The following is a 27,556-nucleotide window of genomic DNA, read 5'->3' on the forward strand; positions in this document are numbered from 1 at the left end:
AGTGTTTACTCATACTGGAGCGGGCCGTCATTGTTATACACAGTTTCCTATCAATAGTGTAGACATCCGGGAAAAAAAAAGAAAATTCACATTGAGGTGTCATAGGGCTTTCCACCTTTATATACTTACAATGTGCGCTGCTGAATCTCTACTATACATGTTAATTGCTTGTGTTTCGTACACCCTAACATGAACCTACTACCCATACACACGACACAAAACCCTACATGATACTAGAGGATTGAATGCTTTGACACGTTTAGAGTTTGAAGAAATATCTGTTTGTCCTAGGAGCTGCCGTAGGTGCTGTGCTATCTTCTGTCGTTATGACGTAGGTCACAAATCCACCTTAATCTTACGGAGCGTGACACTGGACAAAGGTTAAAACATTAGACAGTTTTCCTCGCGTAGTCTTCCTAGAAATAGATGTCCTGCCTTTCACTAAGGCTGGGAGAGAAAAAGGGTAATCTATATTACACTCATAGACAATCCTTTAATGGTATGTCGTATTTATAGCTTATTTTCGGAGTATGATGCGTTATAAGACGGGCGTTACGGTACGAGAAAACCAAGGCTGAGGACTTTTGGGGTCTTCAAAAAGTACATGTTGCAGTTATTAAGTTTTTCTCATAAAGTGTCTTATTGCAAGCCGGTAATTTACGCAGATTTTTATGACGTCACGATGACGTGATTTGCTTTCGAGAAAGCGATATTTTTGTTTGCTTGGCTCACATGTTCCAAACAGTGACATCACCGGTTTGTGAGTCTTCAGGAGGACCTGTTCTATACCTCTTGATTAATTCTAGTTAATACTTTGTCTATTTGAATGTTTTGGGGCTACAGAAAGGCATGCATTCACACGCGGCAAAGACTGCAGTACTGTTACAAAGCGCTAGCCCCGTGGCAAAATCAACAATAAGAAACGAAAGAAGAAACATTGACCATGTTGCCGCAACAATCTTTATATTTGGTCGTATTCTACTGCATCAATGGCGCCGAATCACACGACGTTGAAGTGAGTAGTTCACTGAATTGCGTCAAATTGCGCCGTTGCAACTTTAGAATTTTCGCCAATTTTCCCTTGCCGGTACACATAACGTTGGACCCACATTCTCAATTTCGACTCCAAATCACGAGCAAGATAACTTTATTGGAAATTAAAGTTTTGCCACCAAACCACCAATGTACAGTGGTTAAGATTCATTTGCAGTGCAAACAACTTTCACAATTTGGAGCAGTTTAGAGAGATAAACGCTTTACCGCACTGTGAAACACACGAAACACCTACTGCAACAGTGAGATTGCCTAGTTTCTTACATAGCTCTTTGTTTGCTTTGGATGAACATGCTATTCCATCAACCCCAGGGACACTATCTACGTGGTACTTTAGAACAGCTAGGCATTCTTAACACACTCAAACTGAAAAACGTTTCAATGAGAAGGTAAGTATCTATAGAATTCCTGGTAACTTATGGATTAGTTGAGACCGATAAGATCCGCCTTGGAGTAAACAAAAAGCAATGCAAAGTTCAAGACATGGCTGGGAATCTTGGAATTCATTGTACCAACTCTTTCAAGAAACATGCATGCTTATATGAATACATGTGTTGTTTAATTGAATGGGGCATAAAATGCTCTAACATCGCGAAAAAGGCGTCGCGTTAATTGCTAATAAATGTGCGATTGGACCAAACTTATAAAGTGCAAAATTCCTTCCAAATAAAATATATTTTCTTTTCATTTTCAAGTGTCAATTTTTGCTATCTTTCACGGAAATTGAAAGCACAATGTGAGATTAGGATCATCCTATATTTACTGCTTTATTACTGCAGCATTCAGCCGGAAACAGGTTTGTGCAGTAAAGGTGCAGTAAAGTAAGATCGGCGTCTTAGTTTCCAATTGCAAAAAAAATTGTCGGGGGGTCAACTACATTTTGTAGATATAATGAAACAAAAAAGATAGTTCCCTACTTATTTTGTTTAGTAATGTGTTTAAGCTGTTTGAAATGTACATCAGTTTTATCGACTCAATTATTACAGATAAATGTGAGTTCAACAATGTGGCCTTTGTTTGGATATATGTTTACTTTCTTAATCACTTAATGTTGTTTGTCTTGGGTCACGTCCTTATGTGGGGTGCCTTTAACGGCGCATTGATATCTGCCAATGTCTCGGAGTAGTTTCGTATGGCTGCAGTTCGGTCTGTCGTCTTCTAGATCTGGCGTCAGCCTCAGCTGTGGGAAAATAGGAAAAAATGACGTCAGATATTTTGACGGTTTATCATCATCTGACCGTCAGACGGCTTATCTACCACAATTACTTGTTGACACTGTCACTGTGACAATGAATACGGTCTCCTTCGGTCAATATTGACCATGGTAAAATCCTAGTTGATAGCCCTACAGCGTCGACTGTGGCTATCCTTATGCAAGAATGACAGTCTCTGCCACATGAAGCACGTCTGTAGGCTGACTCAGTTCTTTTTGCAGGATCCGCTTTAATTTCATCTGCCATGCGCATCAGTCTGGTTTCTCCTGATTTATCTGCCTGATGTGCCTGTGTGTCTCTGACTTATAACCTATTTGCATACCATGTTACATACTTAACGCTAATTAGCATACTCATTTGCATACTTGGGAAAACATAATGAAACCGCTACCAGCCCACCTGTCAGATTCAGCAGCCGGCGAAGATGGTGCAGGAGTTCCCACACCTTGGAATGTTCAAGCTGGTTCTTCCGCTCACTGCGAAACAATAGAGAGGAACTTCCCGTTAGTGTGAAAGATCATTCGCAAAGACGAATAACATTGAACTCTGCCTAAACGACGGAAGGAGCAGGCGACGACAAATCCCACTAACTGTCGTTATACAGAGACAGAGGGCGATACAGGCTTTATGCGTGGTCACGTGTTTGTAAGGTCACGTGTCCCAAGTAATGGGTCAAAGGGCTGTACGAGCAATCTCAATCGATGAGCTCTGCAGGTTGCTTGTACAGCTTCTATGGGTAATCCTTAATCTTCAAGCAGATTTTGCTGTGGCAAATGGAAAGGAGTTTAGCCGGCAAAGGAGTTATTGGCTTCGCTGTGGCCATTAACTCCTCGGCCGGCTAAACTCCTTCCCATTTGCCACAGCATGATCTGCTTGGAGATTAGGTAATTCTTTCAAAGACATCATTGGAACTGAAAAAAATCGTCAGCCATCGTACGCAGCAAAAAGCTTCTGGAGGAAAATGCAACGTGACAACCCATGTAAAACAGACTCGTATCGTATGGAGACTGTTTTAGGCAATTGCCAGAACCAATTACCACTTACAGATGCAACAGCATCTCCATCGTGTGATTGGCTATTCCATCAGACAATTTTATTTGATAGTGTCTATCCAACAGGAGTCATTCGTCCAGAGGTTATCAATCGTCCTAGTTCCTGAATGCTGGGCAACATAATAATTTGCTGCTGTCTTATACGTGAGGAAACTAACACATATTTCTTGTCAGCACTAGCCTTCATGGCTAAAACAATGCGATTTCTTGTCTTTAGTCATCAAGAAATCAACGTCAGTTCAACATTCAACCAACATCAAAGACTTATGGCCTATATGGCAGACGACATTCCAATGGCGAGGTTATCAAGAATGGCCGACCTTTTAACTGTCATAGTGACGAACTCGAGCAATGTAAACCTAAACCGACATGGAATTGTGACTTAGGGCTCTCTGTTGTCACCTTTGGTTTGAAGGGGTGGATTTGACATTTATCAGAAATCACGTCCCATTTCTCGATGATCCCAGGTGACCTCCTCACATGAATCAGCTTGTCATCAGCTATATTACAGCCACGGGCGAAGGGCAGCACCTTACAAGTCTCCTGTTCAACACCGTGCCGTTAACTTCTGATTGCTTTCTCCGTGTGGAATTCCAACAGATACGCCAGTTGTTCTGTGTGGTGCATGTCTATTATGATTGACCAGTGGTATTGCTGTAAGCTAACCCCTTATCCGTAGAGATCTACTTACTGGTATATAAGTAGTATTAGACTGCATGATTTTTAAAGATACGATCATGTTATTAGATGTCTTTTGTCGTTTCAGTATGTTCAAAAGAAGACGAGGTCACTGATAACTTGTAAGGATATGGGTCTCTTCTAGTCTCTCCCCGTGGCAGGTTGACCACAGAAATATTGTTTTATCACATTTCAAACATGATTTGATCTTTACTCCAAGGCAGGGATCGATGTGTTAGGAAATTTCCAAAGGGAGTCGGTAAACATACTGAAACGAAAATAGTTTGAAATCTGCCTAAGGCCTATGCGTTTTGTCTGAAAGTATGATTATCTATACTGGACTTTTTGATCTCGATGATTTGTATATCGTTTAAAACGAAAATGGTCGTATAGCCTAACATATAATGACCCATCACTTAGGGCAGAAAGTTTCCATAGAAAGTTTCAGTAGCAGGATATGTTTTTACAGGTAAGAGTTGTTCGCCCTTTAACGTGCCAGCCCATTTGATATGTGACTCCAATATTACGTCCCTTCCGAAAGACGGATACAGCCCCAACGAAGATGCCCCGACCAAGTTTTGAACCACGGTCTCCCTGTTACCAATCAATTGGAACCAGGTGCTTAACTGTGAGGCTGCTATAGGGGCATTCCTACCACTTTTACAGACAATAGGGAACTAGGCGTGAGGAGATCCCTTGTTAGGCCTACGTTACATCTCCAAACCGGGGCCCGGCCGGACAGCTTTGGGGAACGAAAAATGTGATATAAAAGACACCAAACTACACAAGACGTAAAGAGAATAGTAGTGGGCGTTATTTGTGTATATTTTTACGTATACATTTCTATTTTTCGTTTCCACAAACAGCCCGGCCGGGCCCCGGTCTGGAAATGTAACGTTAGCCTTAACAGCAATGGTGATGATGACGATCATGATGAACACAAATCGCCTGACCTTATCTGATAGTGAACGGAACTAACCTATAATCGTGGTCTAACGTAAGTTCCGGTAACCCTTCCAGTCGGTCCAGGTCTACCTGGGCCCGGTCGTGGAGGTCCACCAGAGAGGTGGGGAGTCCTCCATGGGAGGGGTCGTGTTCCCCTCGGGGGAGGGACTTGTATTCCCCCTCGCCTCTTTGCCTCTTGCCGACGGTGAGGATGCCGTGTCCATGGTTACGGGGACCGAAGAGACGTCTGAAGTGCGGGCAGTTGCACGTCCTTCTCCAGCAGCATCTCGGGAAGGCCCATGATCCTTTGCACAGCAGGCCAACGAACAGCACCGCCAGGAGTACATGCATGCAACGCATCTGTCTGTGGGAGGAGACAAAAATGCGTTAGAAAGTTGTTACGGTTGAAGCATTTGGAAAGAATCCATTTCCATGTATATATGAATCCCAAACGCCAAGTTGGAGTAGTCCATTTGATTTCTCAACTCCAACATCGATGACAAAGATGAGGAAGTAGCAAACTCAAAACGCACAGAAACAGAAAAGAAGAACAAAATCACTGAAAACAGTAAATCACACATACATATTTAATACATGGAAAGTGCCCACTGTAGACACACAAAAACAGAATATCTTTGATGGTTCAAAGGACACTTGTTGCGAAGTTAACCAGGCCCAACAAATCACGACCAGAAGCCAGTTTCTAGAGAACGATACCCGCCGCCCATTATTCGTAAGTGTCAGCAAGAAATGATATTCAAAGTGACTGTAAGTGGATTGTAAATAAAGAAATTTGTAAATGCTCCACACAAATCCATTAGATTTTAAAAACCATTTGTATAGGATGGAACAGGACCATTACTTTTGAACGTCAGTTGATTTAGTAAGCACTATTGCAATTATAACTGGAAAGAGGTAATTTACATTAGCCATAACATCATCTACAGGAAATTATGAATCTAAAATACTGTGCTATGGTCAGGGCGCAGCAAGGGTAGATAGATTCAGATTAAACGTACAGTAAACCGAGTTCAACACATGGTAGAAAATATTCTCGCTTGTCAGCCAACTTGTAGCCCATTATTTGTTGAGACCGAGAAGTTCGAAGAACCAAGTTACAATTAACGTCAAAGGCATTTAAGACAGCCGTTTGACACTCAGCAACGCCGAAGGAATGCCTCTGTGACTCAACTAAATCTAATAGTAGCCTCATGGCCCAGGTCCTGGTCCCATGAAAAGCGAACCTTGGAGATACCAGTTCAAATCATGCACCAGTCTTTCGGAAGGGACGAAAAATGAGGGTTCTGTGTTAGAGGAGGTGCCTGGAGCACGTTTAAGGGAAAGGGCTACAGAAACAAAACGAAAAGCTACTCACCTACGCTCACTAAGTACTACAAGGTGAACAACAAAACTGATGAACGAAAATCAAACATTGATGAAATGCTCGCAATCTCACCTAATAATACTGTCGTCAACTAATAATCCCTAAAAGTTGGAGTAATTCAGCAACTAGTGTCGGTTGATTTCGTGTCCTCTGTGCAGTAGAGTTTATCCGTATTTATATAATAAATCTCTAATCCATCAATTCCCACAACACGCCAACGCCTTCTCGCCTCGTGACTCAACATACGTCACCAACACTTCATTGAAAGTTTGATGCAATGACGTCATCTCAAAAGTCAGCCTACAACTTCACCGATCAAACTCGTATCAAAGTGCGGTTCAAACACCTCATATGTGAAATCCTTAAGGAGTGAATAGATAGAAGATGCGCAAACGTCTTGTGACATTTTGTAGGCGAAGGAAATTGAAACCAGGGAAGCGAAGACGCCCTACTCCTACGTACGAAATAGACTGGGGACATCCAGAAGGCCAAGAGGTATAAACACAAAATTGCTCCCCGCGTCCAATTTGCACCGATTCGCCGCTACAATTTCCCGTTGCGTAATACTTTAGATAGAAAACTCAAGGACAGTCATGACATGTGCCTTCTTCGTGTTGTTTCACCACTTTAATAAGGCATCGCAGCCGAACGTTTTGCATCTTAGGTCAAAGAAGCCAGTGCTCTGGTGAGAAGTTTAACAGGATATACAAACATGTACATTCATTTTGTTGTCCCAGCAAACCTCCAGTGACCGGAGCAAATCAGATGAACTGCTCAAATTAGTCACACAACAACTCCCTCTCTTTCCCCTGTGTCTTGCCCTGGAACCTTTTGCATTGGAGGCCAAATTTTAAACAACCCCTTTCTCTGATGAGAAGTTGTATACGTACAGGCTAAACAAACTAGCCAACATTTGGTTGTCAATATGACTGGTACAAATCAGATGGACAAATTAGCCACAAAACAACTCTCTCTCTCTCTCTCTCTCTCCCTGTGTTTTATCCTTGAACCTTTTGCATTAGAGGCCACCATTTCTGGTGAGAAGCTGCACAGGTTGAACAAACTAGCCATGGCGACATTTGCTTGTCAACGTTGGTACAAATCAAATGAAGTGACCAAATTGGCCACAGAACAAATGTTTCATTCAAATGGGTATTATACAGGCTTTGTATGCATGGCCGTTGACATCAAGGACTGATTTAAAATGACCCATGCTCTCACAGTCTTTTTCCCAAACCGGTAGTTGCCAAAGGAAACCAGATGCCTTTGCAAGAGGTACTGAAAGGTGCACTGTCTAGACATCAGAGGTGGAAGTACATCGAGAACGTTAGCGAAATATACAGAAACAGCAAAGAACTTGCTGACACTCTGAACTACATACAATTGTCTGAACGAACAAACGAGAGAACTCGATTGATCCAACACACAAAAGCCATCATCCAAGAGTAGAAACGAACTGGAACTGGTAGAACGTGACTGTTTAGACGTCCGATATGGTCGTGAGGACACAACTATATCAACCCAGGCTTTACAGCCTTACTCGCGGGAAAGTAAATGTTTTTAAGTTCTTGTCCAATAGGACAACTGAATTCTAGAGAAGTTGTTCAACCTTATCTAGATGTCCGATATGGTTGTGAGGACACGACTATACCAACCCATGACCATGCTTCACAGCCGCACTCACGGCAATGCTTAGTCAGACCGGGGCTTCAAAAGTGCACTTACAAATCTTGTCTATCCAAACTTGGGTTTTATGGAAGTAAGGCTTAGCCTTGCAACCGTTACAGAAATGCCAGATTTAAATGATAAAGGCTTTAACCACTGATGTTATGCAATACTAATGGTAGACTTAAACACGAAAAAGTTCAAAACACGAAAGCGGTCCTACGTATGGATCAGAAGACCCGAGCAGCAATAAGATATATAAAAACATTGGCGACATGCCAACTGTAAAAGTCATGCAGATGCTAACGTTAAGTTATAGAATAAAAAGAAAGAAAAGTTTATCTACATGGCATTGTCCTCTCTAAATATGCTTTCTTGGTAATGTTATACTTCTTTTACTTAGTCATTTCCATTGTAAAATTTTACGATGTAATATCTATTAAACAAAGTGTAATGCCGCACAGTCTAGACAAACACCTGGTAGGGTAAATAAAGAAAGGATGGAACTATCTTGCTTTTAGACAAGCTTTTAGACTCAGCATTTCCTTCATAGCTTTCATACCTACTACATCTACATATTTATGAACACACTGGCTGACAAACATTTTCAGGTATTTTATGTTATTACTTACCATGTAAAGCTGTATTCTTTTCGTAGAAAAAACTATGAACATTAATTCCTGTTGCACTGAAGGTGCGCTTGTGAACACAACATGGCTGTTTAATTGTAAGCAGTCGTTAGCACAGCGACAGGCGAGAATCAATACTCACGTCGCGTCTCCGTTAATTTGAAGTTGGGATTGCTTAAATGAAGCTACCCAGCGGGAATAGTGCATTTACCGCCTCAGCGTCCCAGTTAAGTAATCATTAATGTGACAAGAAGCTATTCTAAGACGAGTTTGTCGGGCAGGGTTCTCCCGAGCGACATAGACACAGACATGGACCCGCTAACAGGGTGTAAAATGACATTTGCAGCACAGTCTGACTGACTGCGATGTAATTAACAACTGGAGTGGATAATCAGAAGCTGGTTTGAAAGCGTAGGTGTTGCTTTGATGATAGATGTAAATCCCTATAGAACAAACACTCCCAACAAGAGTTCGGAGACATCATACATCCATGAAATATCTAAAGGTTTTGTAAATTTCTTTTTTTACTTTACGCTTCTGCAGTTCTAGAGATAGAAGGCTACACCTACACCACAAAAACATCTGCCAACAGAAAATTAATACAATACATGTACATGTAGTATGTCAAGGACAGAAGATGCAAAAGCCGGACGATCTTCTCAACTACCAAAGTCAAACACCAGGGGGAGAACTTGACCTTGATCTTTGCATGTCCAAGACCTACCCAAACACAAAATGTCATAATAGTCAAGAGTTATGCTAACCACAAATATCCAGAAACACAGACTGGCAAACACACACGCCAAAAAAACGATACTTCCATTTTTTGATATTTCTGTTCAGAGGCAACTGATTTGATTGTAACAACTTGAAGATATTACAGATTTACTTATCTTAGCCTTTATTCCATAATAGATTTGTATTGTTGTAGTTTGTAGTTGACCGTACAAAAGTCGATGTACTTTTTGTCAAGTCAATAAAGTTTCTTTCCCAACATCAGTTGATTCAGCGTCAGTAACTTGCCGCTAGGCAATCTTGTCGCAATGGGACATGCTGTGGCAGATTTAGCACTCCTGGCGGCATATCACAATCAACAATTAATGGACCTTCCGACAACGATTATCTGATTAATCTATCGCCGGAAGTTATATAAGGAGAAGATTATCCATCGACAAGAAAGATGGCTATGGATACCAGTCCTTGCCTTCAGCAAAGATGCTGAACTTCAAGATGAAAAGCGGCCACGAGAGAAAAATGTTTCTCCTCCAGCAAGGAACAACGCATCGTGCTTAACAGCAAGAGAAACGATTTTATAACGCCTTCCGGAGAGATGTTTTTATGACGCCATTTGGTGATGCCGAAGGACGAAATGTAAACAGCTTTTAAGACGAGGCAGATAAGGATATTCACTCAGTCGTTGACTATGATATTATCGTGTACATTTGGTCACAAAAACAATTCACAAAATCTCATTTGTAAATGTAAAATTATGGTCATCTTATAATTTGCAATCATTTACTATACTCAGTCTGTCAAAATACGTGCTTTAAAAGTGAAGAAATGATATGATTTAGTTACGAGTATAACATCTACTTCATAGATATATTGTCAACCACAGGAATACAGTTTCGATCGGGCGTTGTATACAAAGCAAAAGATTCGTATCTATTAATGACACTGAATTGAGGACAGGTGAACACCATTTTAAATCTTATCAAATCCTAACCAGTCCAAACAAATTTGTTCTATCTAACGCCCATCGCTGCTTTCATTCTCCCAGCTGTGCTAAGACCGTATTGCACGACAACACTACTGCTGTATCGCCAATTGACGACACTAAAGTAGATCCAGCTTCTCTACGTGCCCTGGAAAATCTTCCTTATCAACAAGAAACATCTCAGCAATGTATACCTGATGCACAATACGCGGGTAACTCACCCTCACTGTGCCAGATGGATCCCACTTAAAACGGCTGCTCCAACAGTTGGACTCTCGACACCATTGACAAACGCCGGCTGGTCTGGCCAATCTCGCTCGCCAATTTTCCAAGAGCGAGAGTCACTCGCCAAGTCCCATCTGACTCTCTACATGCGCGGGCACGTGAACCCACTTTGGCGCACGGTTCTGGCTGGGTGCACTCAAAGTCAAGATTGATAGCGACTACTACTACGGCACGACAACATTCGGGACGATATTCGGGCCAATGAAACTAAAATATCACAGAATATTATGATATGGACGATGAACGTTTATGATGATTCCTAATGAGACATGCTATATATAAATTGTATATGTAATTAGTCACAATATTGCTAGCAACTACTACTGCGGCTAACTACTACTGCGGCTCGGCAACATTCGGTAAGACATTAGGGTCAGTGAAACTAAAATATCACAGTATATTATGATGTGGACGATAATCATCATCATCAACGTTGAAGATAATTCCTTATGAGACATGTTATAAGTCATAACATTGATAGCGACTACTACTGCGGCCCGACAACATTCGGGAAGACATTCGGGAAGACATTCGGGCCAATGAAACTGAAATATCACAGAATATTATGATATGGACGATAAACGTTGATGATAGTTCCTAATGAGACATGCTAAATTGTATTATGTAATAAGTCATAAGATTGATAGCAACTACTACTTCGGCCCGAAGACATTCCGGCCAATAAAACATAAGGAACTTAAAACAAAACATATCACGCTATATTATGATATGGACGATAAACATCTATAATAATTCCTAATGAGACACGCTATATATAAATTGTATATGTAATTATAGCATAGAATCACACTTCAGGCCACAGCAAGTAGACTTTGTGGATAACGTATACGTGTAAATGAATTCTCCCTGATTAAAAAAAAAACACATACACAAATTTCGTTCCCTTCCGGCGATGGTAAACATGACAAGAAAGTAGTAAAATGGAAAAATGTGTCGCATGGTTGTATATAGTTATAAATACAGCACCAGTGTGTTAGCCTTGAGTTTAGTTGTAGTAATATTAGGCTACCATACTAGCGTTACTTTCTGAACTTCTTAATAAAAGAGCAGAGGTCTTGGTGGATATGATAACACGTTTTGTCGCTCAAATTCTTTTCATAACATTTATAGTCTCTGTTGTAAGAAACCAGGCATCTTGTTGCCTTAAAGCTTGTTTTTTCTTCGTAGTAGATTTGGAGTCTGCAGATCACGTCCTCCATATAAGGTACTTGCTGTGGCCTTAGCAAAAGCTTGCAACTACTTTGTTGGCAAATAGATGGTTATGGAAGTATGTGCCTCGGAGGGAGTTCGTTGTTTTATGCTGTGCAAAGCACCATCTAGCCGGAATAAACACATGCACTCCGCGGAAATATGAAGTCAGATAGATGTCATGTAAGCTGCCTAGTGGTTCCGCATGGGTTCTCGTGAGGCCAACTCGACAAGTAACGATTGGTGACGTCAGAGCACCTGTTGAGTGACTGGGACACTGTCCATCCACAAGCACGCACACACAGTAGATGGTCTATATTTAGTGTACACGAGGCACCGTTTATCGTTTAATGACTACAGCATGCTGTTACTGGAGGAAGGCCAGGAGGAATCGATGTATAACACAACCAGGAGTAGTTACTTAAGCAAGACGACAATTCCAGTACATAATCTATGTTGTGTAGATCACTAGTATGCGGAGTCACTGCTTTAGAATACCATAGATACCATACTAGAAAATATCTGTCTGTTTTCCCTCCCAACCTAGCATATTGTAATCAGTTGGTGTGTTTGTTTTTCTTTGTGTTTGTTCGATGTTATCTGAATATTGTAGAGTGCCAGCATGTAAGGCGTAAGTGATGTAATAGAATACTTGAAGTATTGGAAGTATGGTTTGTCTCGGGTACAGTGGTGTTGTAGTTGATCTGTAGAGGATGACCCATGGCTGCACCACAGAAATGTCAGGTCATTAGTGTCACCCACTGTGAGTTTATCACAACGATGTTCCTCCAGTTGTTTCAGGCTCCTGTAACTTAGACTTATCTTAACTTTAAAATCGTAAACTTTTGAACTTCAAACTTTTTCCTGAAGACAATTATTAGGTGGATACTTTAAACGTCGGGCAATGCCCTGCAGCCAGAGGCACACTGGGAATACGCTGTTTGAATGTGCAGCTGTACAGGGCCAGGGAGGGAGAGCTGTGTCACGACATCAACACTGACACCGACTGATGGCAATTACTTTGTTGTGTTAGCCCGGGCTTATTGCTGCCCACAGATTGCTCTGATAACACACTTCATATAACGTTGATACGCCTAAGGCCTAAGGACTTCTCTGAGGGCCCCGGTCTGCCTGTGGGCGACTTTCCTATGACTTTATCTTACGATCAATCCAAAAGGTCGTTGACTGCCGGTAGCTTTCACTGCGACCCAATCTTTCTGACGCCTTCAAGAAGTCGTGAGAGACAGATCAAGGTAGGTGGAGGCGTTGACGACAAAATGGCCTTGTAAAGTAATGATGGAATACCAAATTTGTACTAGAAATACCACAACACACAAAGATTAAACAAAGAAAAATGCATGTGCAAAGTAACACGACAAACAAGACTAGGAACCTAAATATTCATATGTTGTAAAAAGTAGCTAACTCCCCATTTTGAGTTTTCCATAAAGTTCATATTGGCCATATGTGTAGGTGTGATACGGATCTGTGATGGGACATTTACATGGAGTAGTAAGCCAGCAACTCACGTCTTTTAAGTGTCCGCCAGAAGGTGTGAATAAGAAACAGACCGTACGCGGACATGGAGTGAATGGGTACATTTTGCAAATGCCAGATCCACCCTAGAAGCAAGAAGTTACTACCGTTCATCAACAGCATCATTTCCCATCACCTGCGTGCATGTACATGTGCTAATGCTCTGATGGTGCAACGGTGTCCATTCACCCCTAGGTCCTGTGAGTCCAGTGGTTGGATCAACAAGGCTTTGTGTACAACTGACACTTGATTAAAAAGTGTTAGACACATCGTTTACTTTATCTCTGTCATTAAATATACGCATAAAAAACTGCGATGTTTGAAGGGTAAAATTGATATCTTTCTTGAGGAGATGGAGGAAGCTTCTCGCGGATCCTATAAACATGAAATAAATGCTGTCAAAGGCTTACATTTTCGGGGGGAATGGGGTAGATAGTGGTACTAAAAGAAAGGGGCTTTGCTTTTCAGATTCAGGAGTGTCTTTTCCAGGAAGTCATCGATTTTACGGGAAGTACAAATGACAGAGTTTGACGGAACGACAAAAGGATTTTCCGAACAGACAGACAGACAGGCAGATACACACACACACATCTCTCTCTCTCTCTCCCCATCTCTCTATATATGTGCGTGTCTGTGATTTTCTTTATTCCTTAAGCAATGTGAGAACAACAATAATAGCCATGTGGCAAAATGCATAATAGCATAGATTCAGGCAGCTGTGAGCAGGAAACATGAGAAAGGCGCCCGTTTGTCTGGATATTGACCACTTTTGAATTACATGGTGACTCGAAAGTACGTCGAAAGTAATTACTGACGACGAACATGGACGTGACAATGGTCTCTAAAAGCTGAGTCTCTTTGAATGTGTTGGGGACGCTTGGATGTTATTTCTAAGCGTATCAAGCCTTTTGGTCCCTTTGCAGCTGCACGGTGACCCTGTTCAAAATGAATAGCTCTTAAGATGAGTGCAAAAATAGCGGTTTAAGTCCAGAGACTTTTTATATGTTTGCGTGCTATTTCTATGACTACATAAAACATAGAATAAATCCACTACTGCAAGGCATAATCCAAAACAGATGCTGCACTGTAAACCTTTTATAGTACATTTAGTCACTACCTTACTCCTAAAGAATAGGGCACAGGATTTTCATTTCCTGGTTATCTACGCATTGACAAAAGTATGAATATGTCAAAAGAAACGTTATTTTAAATGGTTATTGTACCATCCAACGTTATGAAAATTCTTTAGAATAGCTGAATGTACCTTTTCCTCGGCAAACAAAATAGATCTTTGCAGAAGGTGCCCTTCTGGTCGGGCAATATGGCAATACTGTCGCCAACAATGCGAAACCCATTTCAGGAAGACTGCCCCTACAATAGCAAAGGGTAATGTTGGGGACCATCGAGAGGCTATTTTGGACATGGTTATTTGTTTCTGTTGCTTTATTGATGGTTTCCAGCCCTTTATATATATAATACTTGTTCACATCTCTCATCCTATGTGCAAAATTCATACAAGGCAAACTTCAAACCTTCTTGTAAATAGAGCAAAATTGGGACGTGATGAGACGATAACTAATTTGGCTCGAGTGACGTATCATGCGAGACTTTCAAATTCTGGAGTAACATTTTCGACTGCATCATTAATAGTTGTCAGTCTTAACAAACACACTGCAATTGAAAGGAATAAGGAGTTGATTTAAACATTCATGGGCACGAGCTTAATCACAGGAAATGGCAAATGTGTAATTCATTCATTTATCTCTGTTTGTCTTTCTTAATACTTTGTTAGTCTACCTTAGGTCCACGGGTGTTTCATTAATCAAAATCCACAAGATTGTTTCCTATAACTGATTATAACTCGATGAGAGTCGTGATATGCATTCAATGAAAACCGTGCTTCTCCTGCTACATGAATAAACCCCAGAACGGAATAAATGATGTTCTTATCTTATCAACGAACCAGAAATGTTAAAGGTAAAGCCGGAATTTTTTTTACACTTGTTGAAGCGGCGCCCATATTGAACGAGCGGATGTAAGTCCCTGTACAAGAATGCCAGATCTGATATGTACCCTACATTGAGTGATATGATAGGCATTGTAACCTTCACTGGATCATTTCATTTCTGGCACAGAAGATATACATTACTATGCGTGAAGAGGCTGATAGAACGAGCACAGTTAGAAATTGTCAGTACACTGCCAAGGCACGTGACTGTGACGTCAGGTGTTTGCAGTCACGTGACTATGTCGTCATTTAGCGGCCGCCATGTTGGTGGGTTAAAAGCACGTAAAAATCAGAAATGTTCAACACAATTCATCCCTGTCTATATCAGCATGAAGAGAGCGCGCCAAACTATATCATAGCTATATCACTGTTTTAATCACACTTAAGCATCCGTCTAGCATAGAGTTAACCAAATGAATGATAAACCTTACATTTACTGTATTCTTCTTGTATACCGTTATATATTGCAGAAGCAGTTATGTGCTAGATATCATTGAATAGATGGTACAAGATGGGCAGCTAGCTGTACTCCATCCGTTACTTTTATACACATTTCCCTTTTCCTTTAAAACTTTGTTTCGCAAGGGAGCTTGAGGCTGAACATTCTTGAGTAATGATATCCATGAAGTATGACGCATGTTTGGATGTATACACGTGTAAGTCCAGGTTGTTACCAGTTTGATGTCGAAAACATTAACCACCGCGGTGAACGTTTCTATGTCCCCAAGTCAGTAGTCAATGATGGGAATGCCAGTAACTATCCTCGGGCATCAGAGCAACGATGCACGGCATCCCCATTTAACGTTTCAGATAGTTTGGTTTCAAAATTAGGACACATACACCCAAAACATACACTTTTGTTCTGAAATAGCCATAAAAAAGCCAAGAAATTGGGATTTTTTTATACTTATACTTTCAGCTACATGTATGCAAAATTCGAAACTTTAGATACGTTTGCACAATTTTTTTGGAGATGTGCCGCCAGATTAGTATCTTTTTTACAGTATGAGCAATCAGTATACTTAGTAAGACAGTAGATGAAATCAAGATCATTACTCGTTTGGTGATTACGTCAGACATCAAGGCGAAGGCTTTTGTGAACATAAAATATAACTACCCTTTTAGAGTACTACTTTTACTAGCATAGAATATCAAAACGACACAAGAAGATTTAAAGGGAAACGAATGTTATCCTCAAGTTTGGTTCGTAGAAAGCAAAGAAGCCATCAATAGGTGCAATAAAACTTTCTAGTTACGGTTAAATTACATGTCGTTCTCCTGTTGAAGCGAGCGGAGTAGAATAGAATGATGAACTACAGGGCTGGTGATAGGACGTAAGTTATCAAAGCATGATAAAAGAGGATGAGAAAGGTCAGCTATAAGAGATGACGAAGATTTGAATGTGTAGAAATCTAATAAATATAACAAGAGGCCATGGCTATTTCCCGTTTGAGACATATTAGGATTTAAGTGAGAAATGTCCTACAGTAGTCGTTTTCTCCATAGTCTGGAAAATGCTTTAACCAACCGGTTCTCTGAAAGTGACTTTCGACACAACTTAAAGGGAGGTGTGACCGTGGGTCATTGTGGTATAAAACTTCCAACCAATCAAATGGTGTGAAAGTAAAACTGTCCTAGTAGCTTTGCAACGGCATTTTTCTTTGAGGAATTTTTTAAAATGGGACTCGAGTGTGTAGAAATTACAAATTCATTGGAGATGTTATAGATCAAAATTCAAAATCATATTACGCCATTTACCCAGAAGCGAGAGAGTAAAAGCTAAGTCGATTATTAAGCGCGATACGTTCCACTACATTAGTCTCTTATGAAAACAAAAACCGCTACCAGAGAAGAACAAGCACTCGTCTGATTGAATGTGACAGTTTTCACAAGGTCGCGCTACGAAAATACAGTTAGGTACATAACTACAAACTCAATATCAGGCGCTAATTCAATTACGTTAAGATGAAAATACAAACATTGCATTAGTCAAAGTGCTACTGGAAAGAAATATCTTCTCTGTATGAGATACAGAATTTATCAAATCATGTATCATTAATGGCCCCCACAGGGTGTACATAACGTTGGTGGGAGATATAGAAGTATGAAATAATTAATATCATTGTCGTTAATGCTGATGCGTGTCAGATTATCCTTCAAATTTGCTGCTTAATGGATGGTTGTTGCAGTACATCATATCATGTCGTATGGTTTTATATGGTCATGTTGCATTAAACTGATCTTGATTTCTTTTATACATTGTCAATTTATGTTACAAATGTTAAGTGCACGATCCTCGTGATAAGTATACGAACAACCTACAGATGTTTGTTAGAAAGCTACAAGTCGTGAGCATACGAATACTAGTAAGTTTCATCGTGATTGCTTGCCTGATAAGGGACACAACGTTAAACTTTTTAAGTCAAATGTGAACAAATACGTGTCATCACAATTGTACATTGAAACGTTAAATGGCTCATAGACCATTGTTTTGCGGTGAATCTTAAGTAATTAAAAACAAATCCCCTGTAGTATTCCTCCTCACTAATATTTCTTTCCATCTGCTGTAATGCACTAACTTAAGGTACAGATCTCCCTTGAAGAAGTTGAAATACGTTCCCGTGACAAAGTTTGTTCTTGCTAAATCACACAGTCGTGAAGCTCATTCCACGAACTTCACTCCTGTGCCAAACAGCGGATGCGTGTTGCTATCACTGACATAACTCAGATCATACATCGCTAGAAGCTGAAGTTGTACTCAAAGGGATACGGTCTGTCAACTCCAGTCGAGATGGCAATGTGTTTACGTCATTTATGACATCAGTGTTCTCACCAAACGGTAAAAGTTGCCTCTCAATCTGCTGATTTCCAGCGGTTACCATCGACACAGCAGACACGCACTTAATGAACATCCCAAAGGGGACGTCTTCTTTGATCGTTCGAACGTTTTATGAAACATTTCAGATGAATGAAAATATGAATTGCTAAGAATTTTAATTCGGCAACAGCGTCAGTGCATCAAATGTCAATTTATAATGTCAAGGAATGGCGTCATGTGAATGATATGGAATGCCTCTAGAATAAATGTCAGGCAATTGTATTGCTAGCAAAGCTTGTGAGCGGGGTGGTTGAAAGCAGTATTTGCGATGTCGCTGCCTCCATTGTTTTACATGTGTGAAGGGGTTGGTATTGAGAACTTAAGAATTTGCAGACATCCCGAAAGTCATTCCCTTTATTTAGATGCCTTCGCTTCAGAGCGAAATTCCAAAACATATTGGATTACTGGATTCATATTATTGCTAAACAAAGGGGTTCTTATTAATTACCCGCATGTATTTTTAGAAGCTCCATCGTTAAGAAGCTCTAATTTCTGTTTGAAAAAGAGCCAACATGTTCAAGGCAACTGCATGCAAATTCATAATCATGCGCATACTTCTTTCTGTCTCCCAGTGTTGCCTGAAATTCTGGATTGTATGTATCAAGTACGGCAATGCATCTAGCCAAAGGGCTTGCATTGAGCACACGAAACATCAACGGTAGACGGTAAACACCAATAGTTTGTCACCGATAGAAGCATAGTTATGAAAATGCGGCTGGTTCAGACAAGGAGACGACAGTAAGTGCCCACAAAGCCTTTTCTTAGACACGGAATGATGCTGGCTTTGGTAAGCAGATCTGCAGAATCTGCTATATCCAAGCCAAGACGAACGTATTTACTACCATGACATTTCTATTCAAATCATATGTTACATTGCCTTAAGAGACAACCGCGTATAAGTATTTCTTAGGATGAAAACATTATATCCCTGCATCATCGTATCCATGACCTATGCTGATGGACTCCTTTATATCAAAGAGGATACTTCTTACTTCCGGAACATTCAGGTTTCCCTTGGGTACAAAAATAGTAAAGGGAAATGTACATAACTATCAATGCTAAATCTTTACAGATATAAGGTAATATATTGTGTGCTTTCTCAAACCTACTCCATGGTCGGTGTGCTTGTGCATCGTACTACAATGCACTGGAAGTAAACTTTAGGAAATGCCGTCAAACTTTTCAGCGTACCAAACTAAGTTTCTTAAATATCAAAGGTTCAAGGAGTGGCCTTTCCTTGCCAATTGCAATTGCCAAGTCGTGAACATCAAATCGCAGAGGACTGCCATGAGTCATTGGACAATTGCCATGTCTTTGATCAGAGAGCAGGATCACTGAGTACTTAATGCTTCACTTACTGAATCATTGTCAAATGAATTCATGGCGAAAACAAAACCATCCAGAAGAATGAGACTGAGTGCAGGGTAAAATTAGTAAATTGAAAGCGTAAATAAATGCTGATGCTACCTGCAATGAAGGAAAAAATAGAATACAGAAGATTGAAGACAGTGACACCGTGACAGTGGACTACAGCCTTACATTATTCTTATAAGGTTTGCGAGTTTATGAAGCACGTATTGCAGTTGTATTATTCATACTATGATTGACAATCTTTAAGAGGAGCGACTGTTTACGCAATTTAAAGGACATTGCCATTTCAAATAATGTTCATATTCCCGTGCAGTTTGATTTACAAAGAGTATGGCGGTAGTCTACACGACCATTCATTCGGTGTTGCCTCGAATATCCAACCTAAGTGTGTAATAAATTGTAAACTTTTCCTAATCGAAACGACAGTTTATCCATTCATGTTACCGCGTGCAATTTGAATAGCTACGTGTACACCGTACTAGGGAAATGCTGTAATCTTATTGATCATTCAATTAGCAAATTTAGTCCACGGCTCCCTAAGGGTAGAGCGTTTTCGACCAGGACATAAAAGATGGTCCTGCTGATATATAACCATGTCAAGGGAAATCAACTTATATAGATAACATAACAATATGATATAATGTGATGATTTGAAAAGAATGCAAAACATTCATGAAGGGTAGATGAAAGGTAAATGCTTGACAAATGAAATACGCATTTTGATCAATGCTCTTATTGTTCACTAATGTTCTTAACTTATCATCCTTTTTATCCTTGCAATAGCAACACACAGAGGGACACAAATGCTGGTATAGCATCTCCATATCTAGTCTTAACTTGAAAACAAAAATCTCTGATTCCTCTTTCCGAAACAAGACACAGCGTTGGCACCAGCAGATAATGTCCAGGGACCTGATAATACATTAGCAAAGAAAATTATCATGAGCAACCAATATGGGAAGCGTTCCCATAGCATTATGGCTTCAAAGGGCAACTAATATGACACTAAAAGACTTGGGATGAGAAAGATTTGCGACATACAAATGATAAAATGTAGATAGAATGGCAAATTGAAGACTTTGGAAAGTTTAGAATGTGAAATATATTTTCATTCTTTTGTGTTAAACTGCAATGTCATCAACGAGGAAGACGTAAGTAAATTAGAAAATGTTTAGTTGAGAGATGCCATTAAAGATATTCGGTGGATGAATGATCTTTGAAAATAGCACATAACCGGAAGTGTAGAATACATAACCTGCCATACTCAACATTGGGAAATAAACGTCCGATCAACCAAGGTTAAAACCACGATTCTAGTGTTATCACAAAACATTTGTACTGCGCACAAAGCGGCAAGGAAATACTACCATGTCATACAAAGGATAGATATAAAAGACGTTGCACACGCTTTCATGCCAACTTAGTCATTTGTCACCATGTGAATAGCAAGAAACCAGAGGATATTATTCCCCCAACAGATAGTTTATGATAACCAATGGGTAAATGTCTAAGGACGCGGTAAGGCACTGAAATTGGATAGTACATTACCTGCGTTATAAACCGCAGGGTATAGTAACCAATTTAACCATGATTTTCGAAGCATCTCCGAAGCATTGAATGGAGTACACAATGGTCGACAAGTTACTATGTCAGTTAAATACGAGGTAAAGGACCATAAAAACGTATTCTCAAAGACAGAAATTTTACTTTTTCATGTTGACGGGTCCAACGTGTAAGACAGAGCGGAAGACAGATAAATCTTTGTAGGTAACATAAGGTCTGGGAACTTGACATAAAGCGTGCACCTAATGCCGCATATCCCGTCATACAAAGCACTGGTAAATAAACCACAATCAAGGGGATTCCAACCTTCCGATATGACTTATAACTATCTTCAGGGCATCTTGGCTTGAAAGGTGGCTAATCTAGAAAGCGAGATTGAGGAAAATACAGATTCATTTTGAACTATTTCAGGAATATGATGTATAATGCCCTGAAGAAATCATTCTTATAAAATGCAAAGCGTTATAAATGGGCAACGAAGCGATGAAACGATGAAGAAAAGTCTTGGAAAACTTCTTCATAATGACTAACATGTTCACCTTTTAGAGTTAATCCATGTTGCTTGAATTGAATCACACTGAGGAAGGCAAAGTGGTAGTAATTTATCGATCACCACTTAAAAGATTTAGTGTAGGATCCCCTGTGGGTGAAAAGTATTGAAACATGGCAAAGAACTAAAACTTGATAATACATCAGCCGTCGTAACCAACACTGAGAAATGTCAACCAAGGGAAAAGTAAGGTTACTGTATGAAATAAAACTCATCTCGAGAGCATCGTGACTTGAAAAGGTTGCAGATGAAATGAAAGATTATTAAAGATATAGCTGCACTTGAGAGATTTCAACATTACATGCCCTTTGGTTGAACTTTATTTAGGGAATACAAAACTCTTCCAATAAGTACTCCACAGGCCACCTTGTTGACAAAGCAATGTATCTTGACACACAATACCAAATTATGTATTTGTTGTCCGTTAATTATCTTTATTCATTATACTAGTATTCATTCATAAAGACAGATTTGCGTGGAATTACGGTTAAGACAATTTGCCTTGTCAGCGTAGCTAAGAAAGGACCGAGGCGCAAAACTCTCGCACCCACTCAAGTACAGTACTATATTAAGTGTCATCGACACATAGTGAACTTGAACTGGAAAATGAGGGTATTACAGACATATTGTTCTCATATAGACACCACGTTTGTACAAGTCTATGTATGCTACAATTGCTTCTGAGCAGAAAAGATGCTGTAGGTATCATTTCGCCGATAAGAATATCAGAAGGTAGTTTACTTATGTTATATAACATGATCATCATACCCAAGAGTACGGCAGGCAAATGAAGATAACGGAAATGCAATTGCGGACAAGAGGAGCTGTACTACAAATAAAACGTGTACTTAAGTGCATACCTATATCGGAGATTTTATGGATTATCTTAAGTACAGTATCTTAAGATTGCCCAGGAGGCATAGATTATGGACGGCTACTTGTTTATTGATCTTTTTACCACTAAGTTGTGTACACCTTAGTTCACTGTTTTATGGGATTTATTAAGTAAAGTGTGTAAAGTATGAGTATGTCCACCCACTGACCCCCAAAGAATAACACCAAATCCTATAAACATCACATATCAGTCATGATCGATGATATCATTGTTTCTGATATATCACTTGCCATCACTTCCTTGGTTCTATGTCAGGTCTGGGTTTTGTTCACCGAATTCTTTGACAAGGTTAAGTTCAATGTCCCGGGAAATATATATGCATCATTTGTGATGAGTGCTATGAACTGTAAGACTATGATTTATGACCGGAATCCTTTCTACTCACATACCAGTAGGGCAGTAGGGCAACGAACGAACGAACATACGGTACGCCCGGATTTGCAGTCGCCAACTCCCGATCTAGAAGCTGGATTGTTAACCACTTATTTTTTTTAAACCACAAATGATGAGTTAATGGAAAAATGGAACAAATATTTGTACACCCGTGAAAAATTAAAGCAAAATGAGTTGTGAGCTGCCAATCTTTGAAAAAAGAAATGATGTTCTTCTAGAATGAATTTTCCCATGAGATTGAGATATGATGCATTACGCCCCCTACGAAGAACGGTGCCCCCCTCCCCAACAGCCACCCATGAATGTGACACCTTTCAGGCGCTCCGGGTTCTCGGAAATTGCTTACCGCTCCATTTACCGCAGCGGTGCTCTAAAATCCCCACAGGTTAACCAACAGTTCATACGGGCGTGTAAAGGATTTCACAGGTAAAAGATCTAAGAGGAAGCCACGCTACCTAAAGGCCCCCGCTCACTTGACGAGCGGCACGCTTGCGGCATTGCTGCGTTCGGAAGATGCTCAACGAATTTCAGAGATAAAGAACGAATTTTCTTACTTGTTGTATATTTTGTCGTCTTTTATGTTATACTTTTACGTATTGCGCAATATCTGAATCATAAAAAATCGAAGAAAATAACAAAACAGTGACGCAGTGAGCGAACGCAGCAATGCCGCAAGCGTGCCGCACGTCAAGTGAGAGGGGGCCTTAATGGGGCAAGATTATCGATGGAGGTGTTGTTACATTCTAAGCCTAAGACGGCTTTAGTGGGGCAGTGCTCTTTTCATTTTGATATCTTGTAGCATCTTTCCATTGGTACAAATTACACAGAGACTGTTGTCTACTTTTTCTTACAGTAACGTAAACTGGTATGTTTAAGACATGAGTGAATGGGTCTGTTTTATATTCTTATTCGACAAAGTTTAAGTCCCGGTTGTAGTGCCCCATCAGTCTTACATTTATGTTTAAAAAGACCGTATAGAGTATAGGTTCTATACAACACATCAAATAGACAAATAATGTTATAATGTGGAATTAGAGAGGAAGTATATGAGAGAATGCACAATCTTAGGAAAAGAGGCCTACGTGTCAAACTTCCCGGTACGTTTACGTACTTTACGTTTAGGTACAGCGCCCTCTTCGTCAAGCTTCGTCGGGATGGTCTCAGAACCTTCCGACGTACGTGCGATCCATCTCGCTTTTACACTATAGCATTATCCAGTTAGTACATACTAACCTGATAAGGCAACGGTGTAAAAACCCGGTGGATGCCTTGATTTATGTCTGTTACATTGATCTATTATACTCCAATTTATCAGAGCCGTCGTGAGACAACCTTGGTACATACGGGACTGAGTGCCATAAATCTAATTTGCCGGCAACATTCTGCAGCGATAAAAACGTCCAATGTTTGGTAATGAAATGAACTTGACATTACGATGAATGTCGAGGACGTGAAGAATTGAGTAATATCGCTAAAAAAACACAGGACTCGCTCAAATGTGCTGAGAGACCTACCACTGTTGTAAATAGGAATCCATTATATTTCGTATGTATAACCTTATGTCTATAGCAGAAATCATTGGCGAAAGGATACACTTCTTTTACTCTTGATACAGATTGACAAAGACTAATTAACCTCATTTCTTAACGAGACACATTCATTTGCTGTCTTTTGATTTCGCGGTTTTTCATGCCCCGGTGACAAGCCAAATTTCTGCCCCCGCCAAATATTTGGCCCAATACTGATTGGGGGTTTCCAGTATCCCAAAGGAGGGGAGAGAAGTTTGTCACACTCGTGGGAAGTGGAAGTTTTGGCAACTTTCAAGCAGATGTCTGAGCAGTTTATTTGGGGGGGGGGGTGCGCTGTGAAAGCTAACCGTAACCCTAACCCGACCCTAATTAACATCAGCCTTATCCATAGCTCTTAACCCAACATATTTAACACAATTGTATGCATTTCCCGAACGAATAGCCCCTTAGCTTTATACACGGCCAGGGACACCAATGTTTTCACAGTATCAGCTGCAGCTTAAAAGTTTATTAACATAATGCTAAGATCGAAAGTGTACGCTTCGTTAAGTTCTTATCGCATCAAAGAGCAATATCCGGACGCGAAGAAAAATGTTAATCTGGTGATTCCTTAAAATGATGGGGGTGGCATCGGATGAAAGAGGCGGTATCTTGTTCCGGAGGTACCCGTTAATAATTGATAAGAACCGGCAGGTCGCGACAGTTCGCTCACCAAGGAGAGCCGACCGTTATCACAAGGCCATTGTCGTTAAAAACACATCGCGTAAAACAACACTTATTATTAGCGCACGCGTAGAGCTGTGAGACGCACTTGTTTTTGAGTCTGATAGCATCGTAGCATTGAGCCCTAGGCCAATTTTGCGTCAAGAATGTTTGCCTGATATAACACAAGGATTTCTCTCGTTAATTCCGTAGGTTTCTCAATGCCGACAAAGTAGCCAAAGGCAAAAGGATCATCGTGTGAGTTTTGGAAAATGGATCTTAGCTGCCCCACGCTGGGGGGAAAACTTTCAGACTCTAATCAGGAACCGTGGTGCTCTTTTCTTTACTATTATCAGGGCATGGCTTAAAATCAATTTTATCACAGAAACGGTGAATCAATGTTCGCTTTCGACCTCACAGCGTGCGAAACGGGAATTTTGACCACCGACAGCTGAGCTTTTGCCAAGATTCGTACTCGTGGCAATGTGGTCGAAAGAGAAGTGAGATTCAGGTAAAACAACAACAACAATAACAACAATTTCCAACTTGAAATGTGAATAAATGTTACAAATAGTATACTGGCATGGGAATAGATCAGAACTGTGTGACTAGATACTGCCACATGGCGTGATGCATCAGTTCTGCACTCTGACTTGTTATCAAGCGCACCGAATCTCGTCCCATCGCGTCAGAACCATCCGCACACTTCGATAATTGTGTAGACATGCGAGACAGAGAGCAGATCCTTCGAAGTACATTAGATTTATCAGGTTGCTGCAAAAATTAGACACTTTGATCTATTTCAGAGCAGCAGTCATAACAATTTTGTAAACACTCAGGAGAAACACAAGATGCAGGGTTGCGCCATATCAGGTATATATAAACGTATTCCATTTCTGACTGTATGGGTGTGATAAGAAAGGATTTCACAGATAATATGAGACTCCATTATATACCAATAAATCTATAGCTACAAATGGTTGAATTCGTGAATATCTAGTGCAAACTGTTGAAATAAGGTTACGCTTCATTTTACTTAAGTAAGGAATAGCACTGCTTAAACCATTGACCTAAAATAGACAGCTAATTACCTACCGAGATGTAAAACGATCTGGCGTTCATAAATGCCCCACTAAGAAATAAGTACACATTTTCGATAACAAAACAATACTTGTGCCTCGAGATACGAGTTGTGATAGAAATACTGCGCACGTAGCTTATTCTAACCATCCAGAGCAAGAGCCTCTCGCCTTGTTGTTATTTCAACTAATGCACTCCAACAACCAAATAACAGAGAAAAGTGGAGAGCCGAAAGTGTGGCTTCCCACAAAGCGCAAAAATGAAAGTACAAAAATACCATACATCAGGAACAAGGAAAAAACACAACAGCAGCCATTGGATTACTCGAGTAACGGTTACAACCTGTCCATGGTGCTAAGAAACGTGTTATTGTTCTTAGCATGGGTCCTTTCACAGATACACGCTATTTCTGATATCAAAACTCGTGTCATACACATTGAGGGGAAAACATCTAACAAACGCTATTTCTAATATCAAAACTCGTGTCATACACATCGAGGGAAAGCTATCTAACAAAGGATATTTCTAACATCAAAACTCGTGTCATACACATTGAGGGGAAAACATCTAACAAACGCTATTTCTAATAGCAAAACTCGTGTCTTACACATTGAGGGAAAGCTATCTAACAAACGATATTTCTAACATCGAAACTCGTGTCTTACACATAGAGGGAAAGCCATATACCGAATGAAGCAATGCCTAAAACTAAGCGAAAAGCGAGCCACAGAACTATTGAAACGTTCCTACCTTTCGCACGTCCGTCCGCTGTGACTGACAACTCACCAAGTTAACGGTCTTTACCTAACGGAACGGGACTTCACACCCGCGGTGCGAACTGTTGCCACGTCTACTCGTGACGGGGTCAGGGTCTCCTACATTTCTACCTTCCTCCTACCCACGCAACCCTTGGAACTGATTAACCCCGCCCAGACCCCAATTGTTTGTGTGGCTTGCTTTATTGAGCGTGAGTTGGATGATTGGCTGAAGGCCCACTGGGGCGCGGCATGCGTCAGAAGTCTCTTTCAAAAAAAAACCAGAAACTTTAGCACGCATTACCAGTAGGTGGCGAGCCCACTTTGAAGATGATTGGAACGGGAAGGTACGCGTAGGGGAGATGTGGCCTTTAATTTCACGGCGGCATTGCCCCGCGCGTGGCTCCTGTTGCTGATCGGAACTTCTGATAAGCATTGGCACAAAGACCAATTCAGTTTTGACGC

The 27,556-nt window shown here is 40.5% G+C and overlaps 1 protein-coding gene across 2 annotated transcripts; it reads right to left on the bottom strand.

Moving 5' to 3' along the window:
• Window positions 1–1,931: 1,931 nt before the first annotated feature.
• LOC118406134 lies at window positions 1,932–27,250 on the bottom strand. Of its 2 annotated transcripts, none has more exons than XM_035806000.1 (4): window positions 10,559–10,766; window positions 4,977–5,306; window positions 2,667–2,743; window positions 1,932–2,233 (listed from the first exon to the last, which is right to left on the bottom strand). In XM_035806000.1, the coding sequence occupies exons 2-4, from the start codon at window positions 5,300–5,302 to the stop codon at window positions 2,142–2,144; spliced, it is 495 nt and encodes a 164-aa protein (XP_035661893.1). In that variant the 5' UTR covers window positions 5,303–5,306; window positions 10,559–10,766; the 3' UTR covers window positions 1,932–2,141. The 2 variants fall into 2 exon arrangements, with proteins under 2 accessions (XP_035661893.1, XP_035661892.1); XM_035805999.1 differs by lacking the exon at window positions 10,559–10,766 and adding an exon at window positions 27,087–27,250 and having other exon boundaries at window positions 1,933–2,233.
• Window positions 27,251–27,556: the final 306 nt, after the last annotated feature.

This window comes from Branchiostoma floridae, chromosome 18 (genome assembly GCF_000003815.2).
Source record: "Branchiostoma floridae strain S238N-H82 chromosome 18, Bfl_VNyyK, whole genome shotgun sequence".
Taxonomy (NCBI): domain Eukaryota; kingdom Metazoa; phylum Chordata; class Leptocardii; order Amphioxiformes; family Branchiostomatidae; genus Branchiostoma; species Branchiostoma floridae.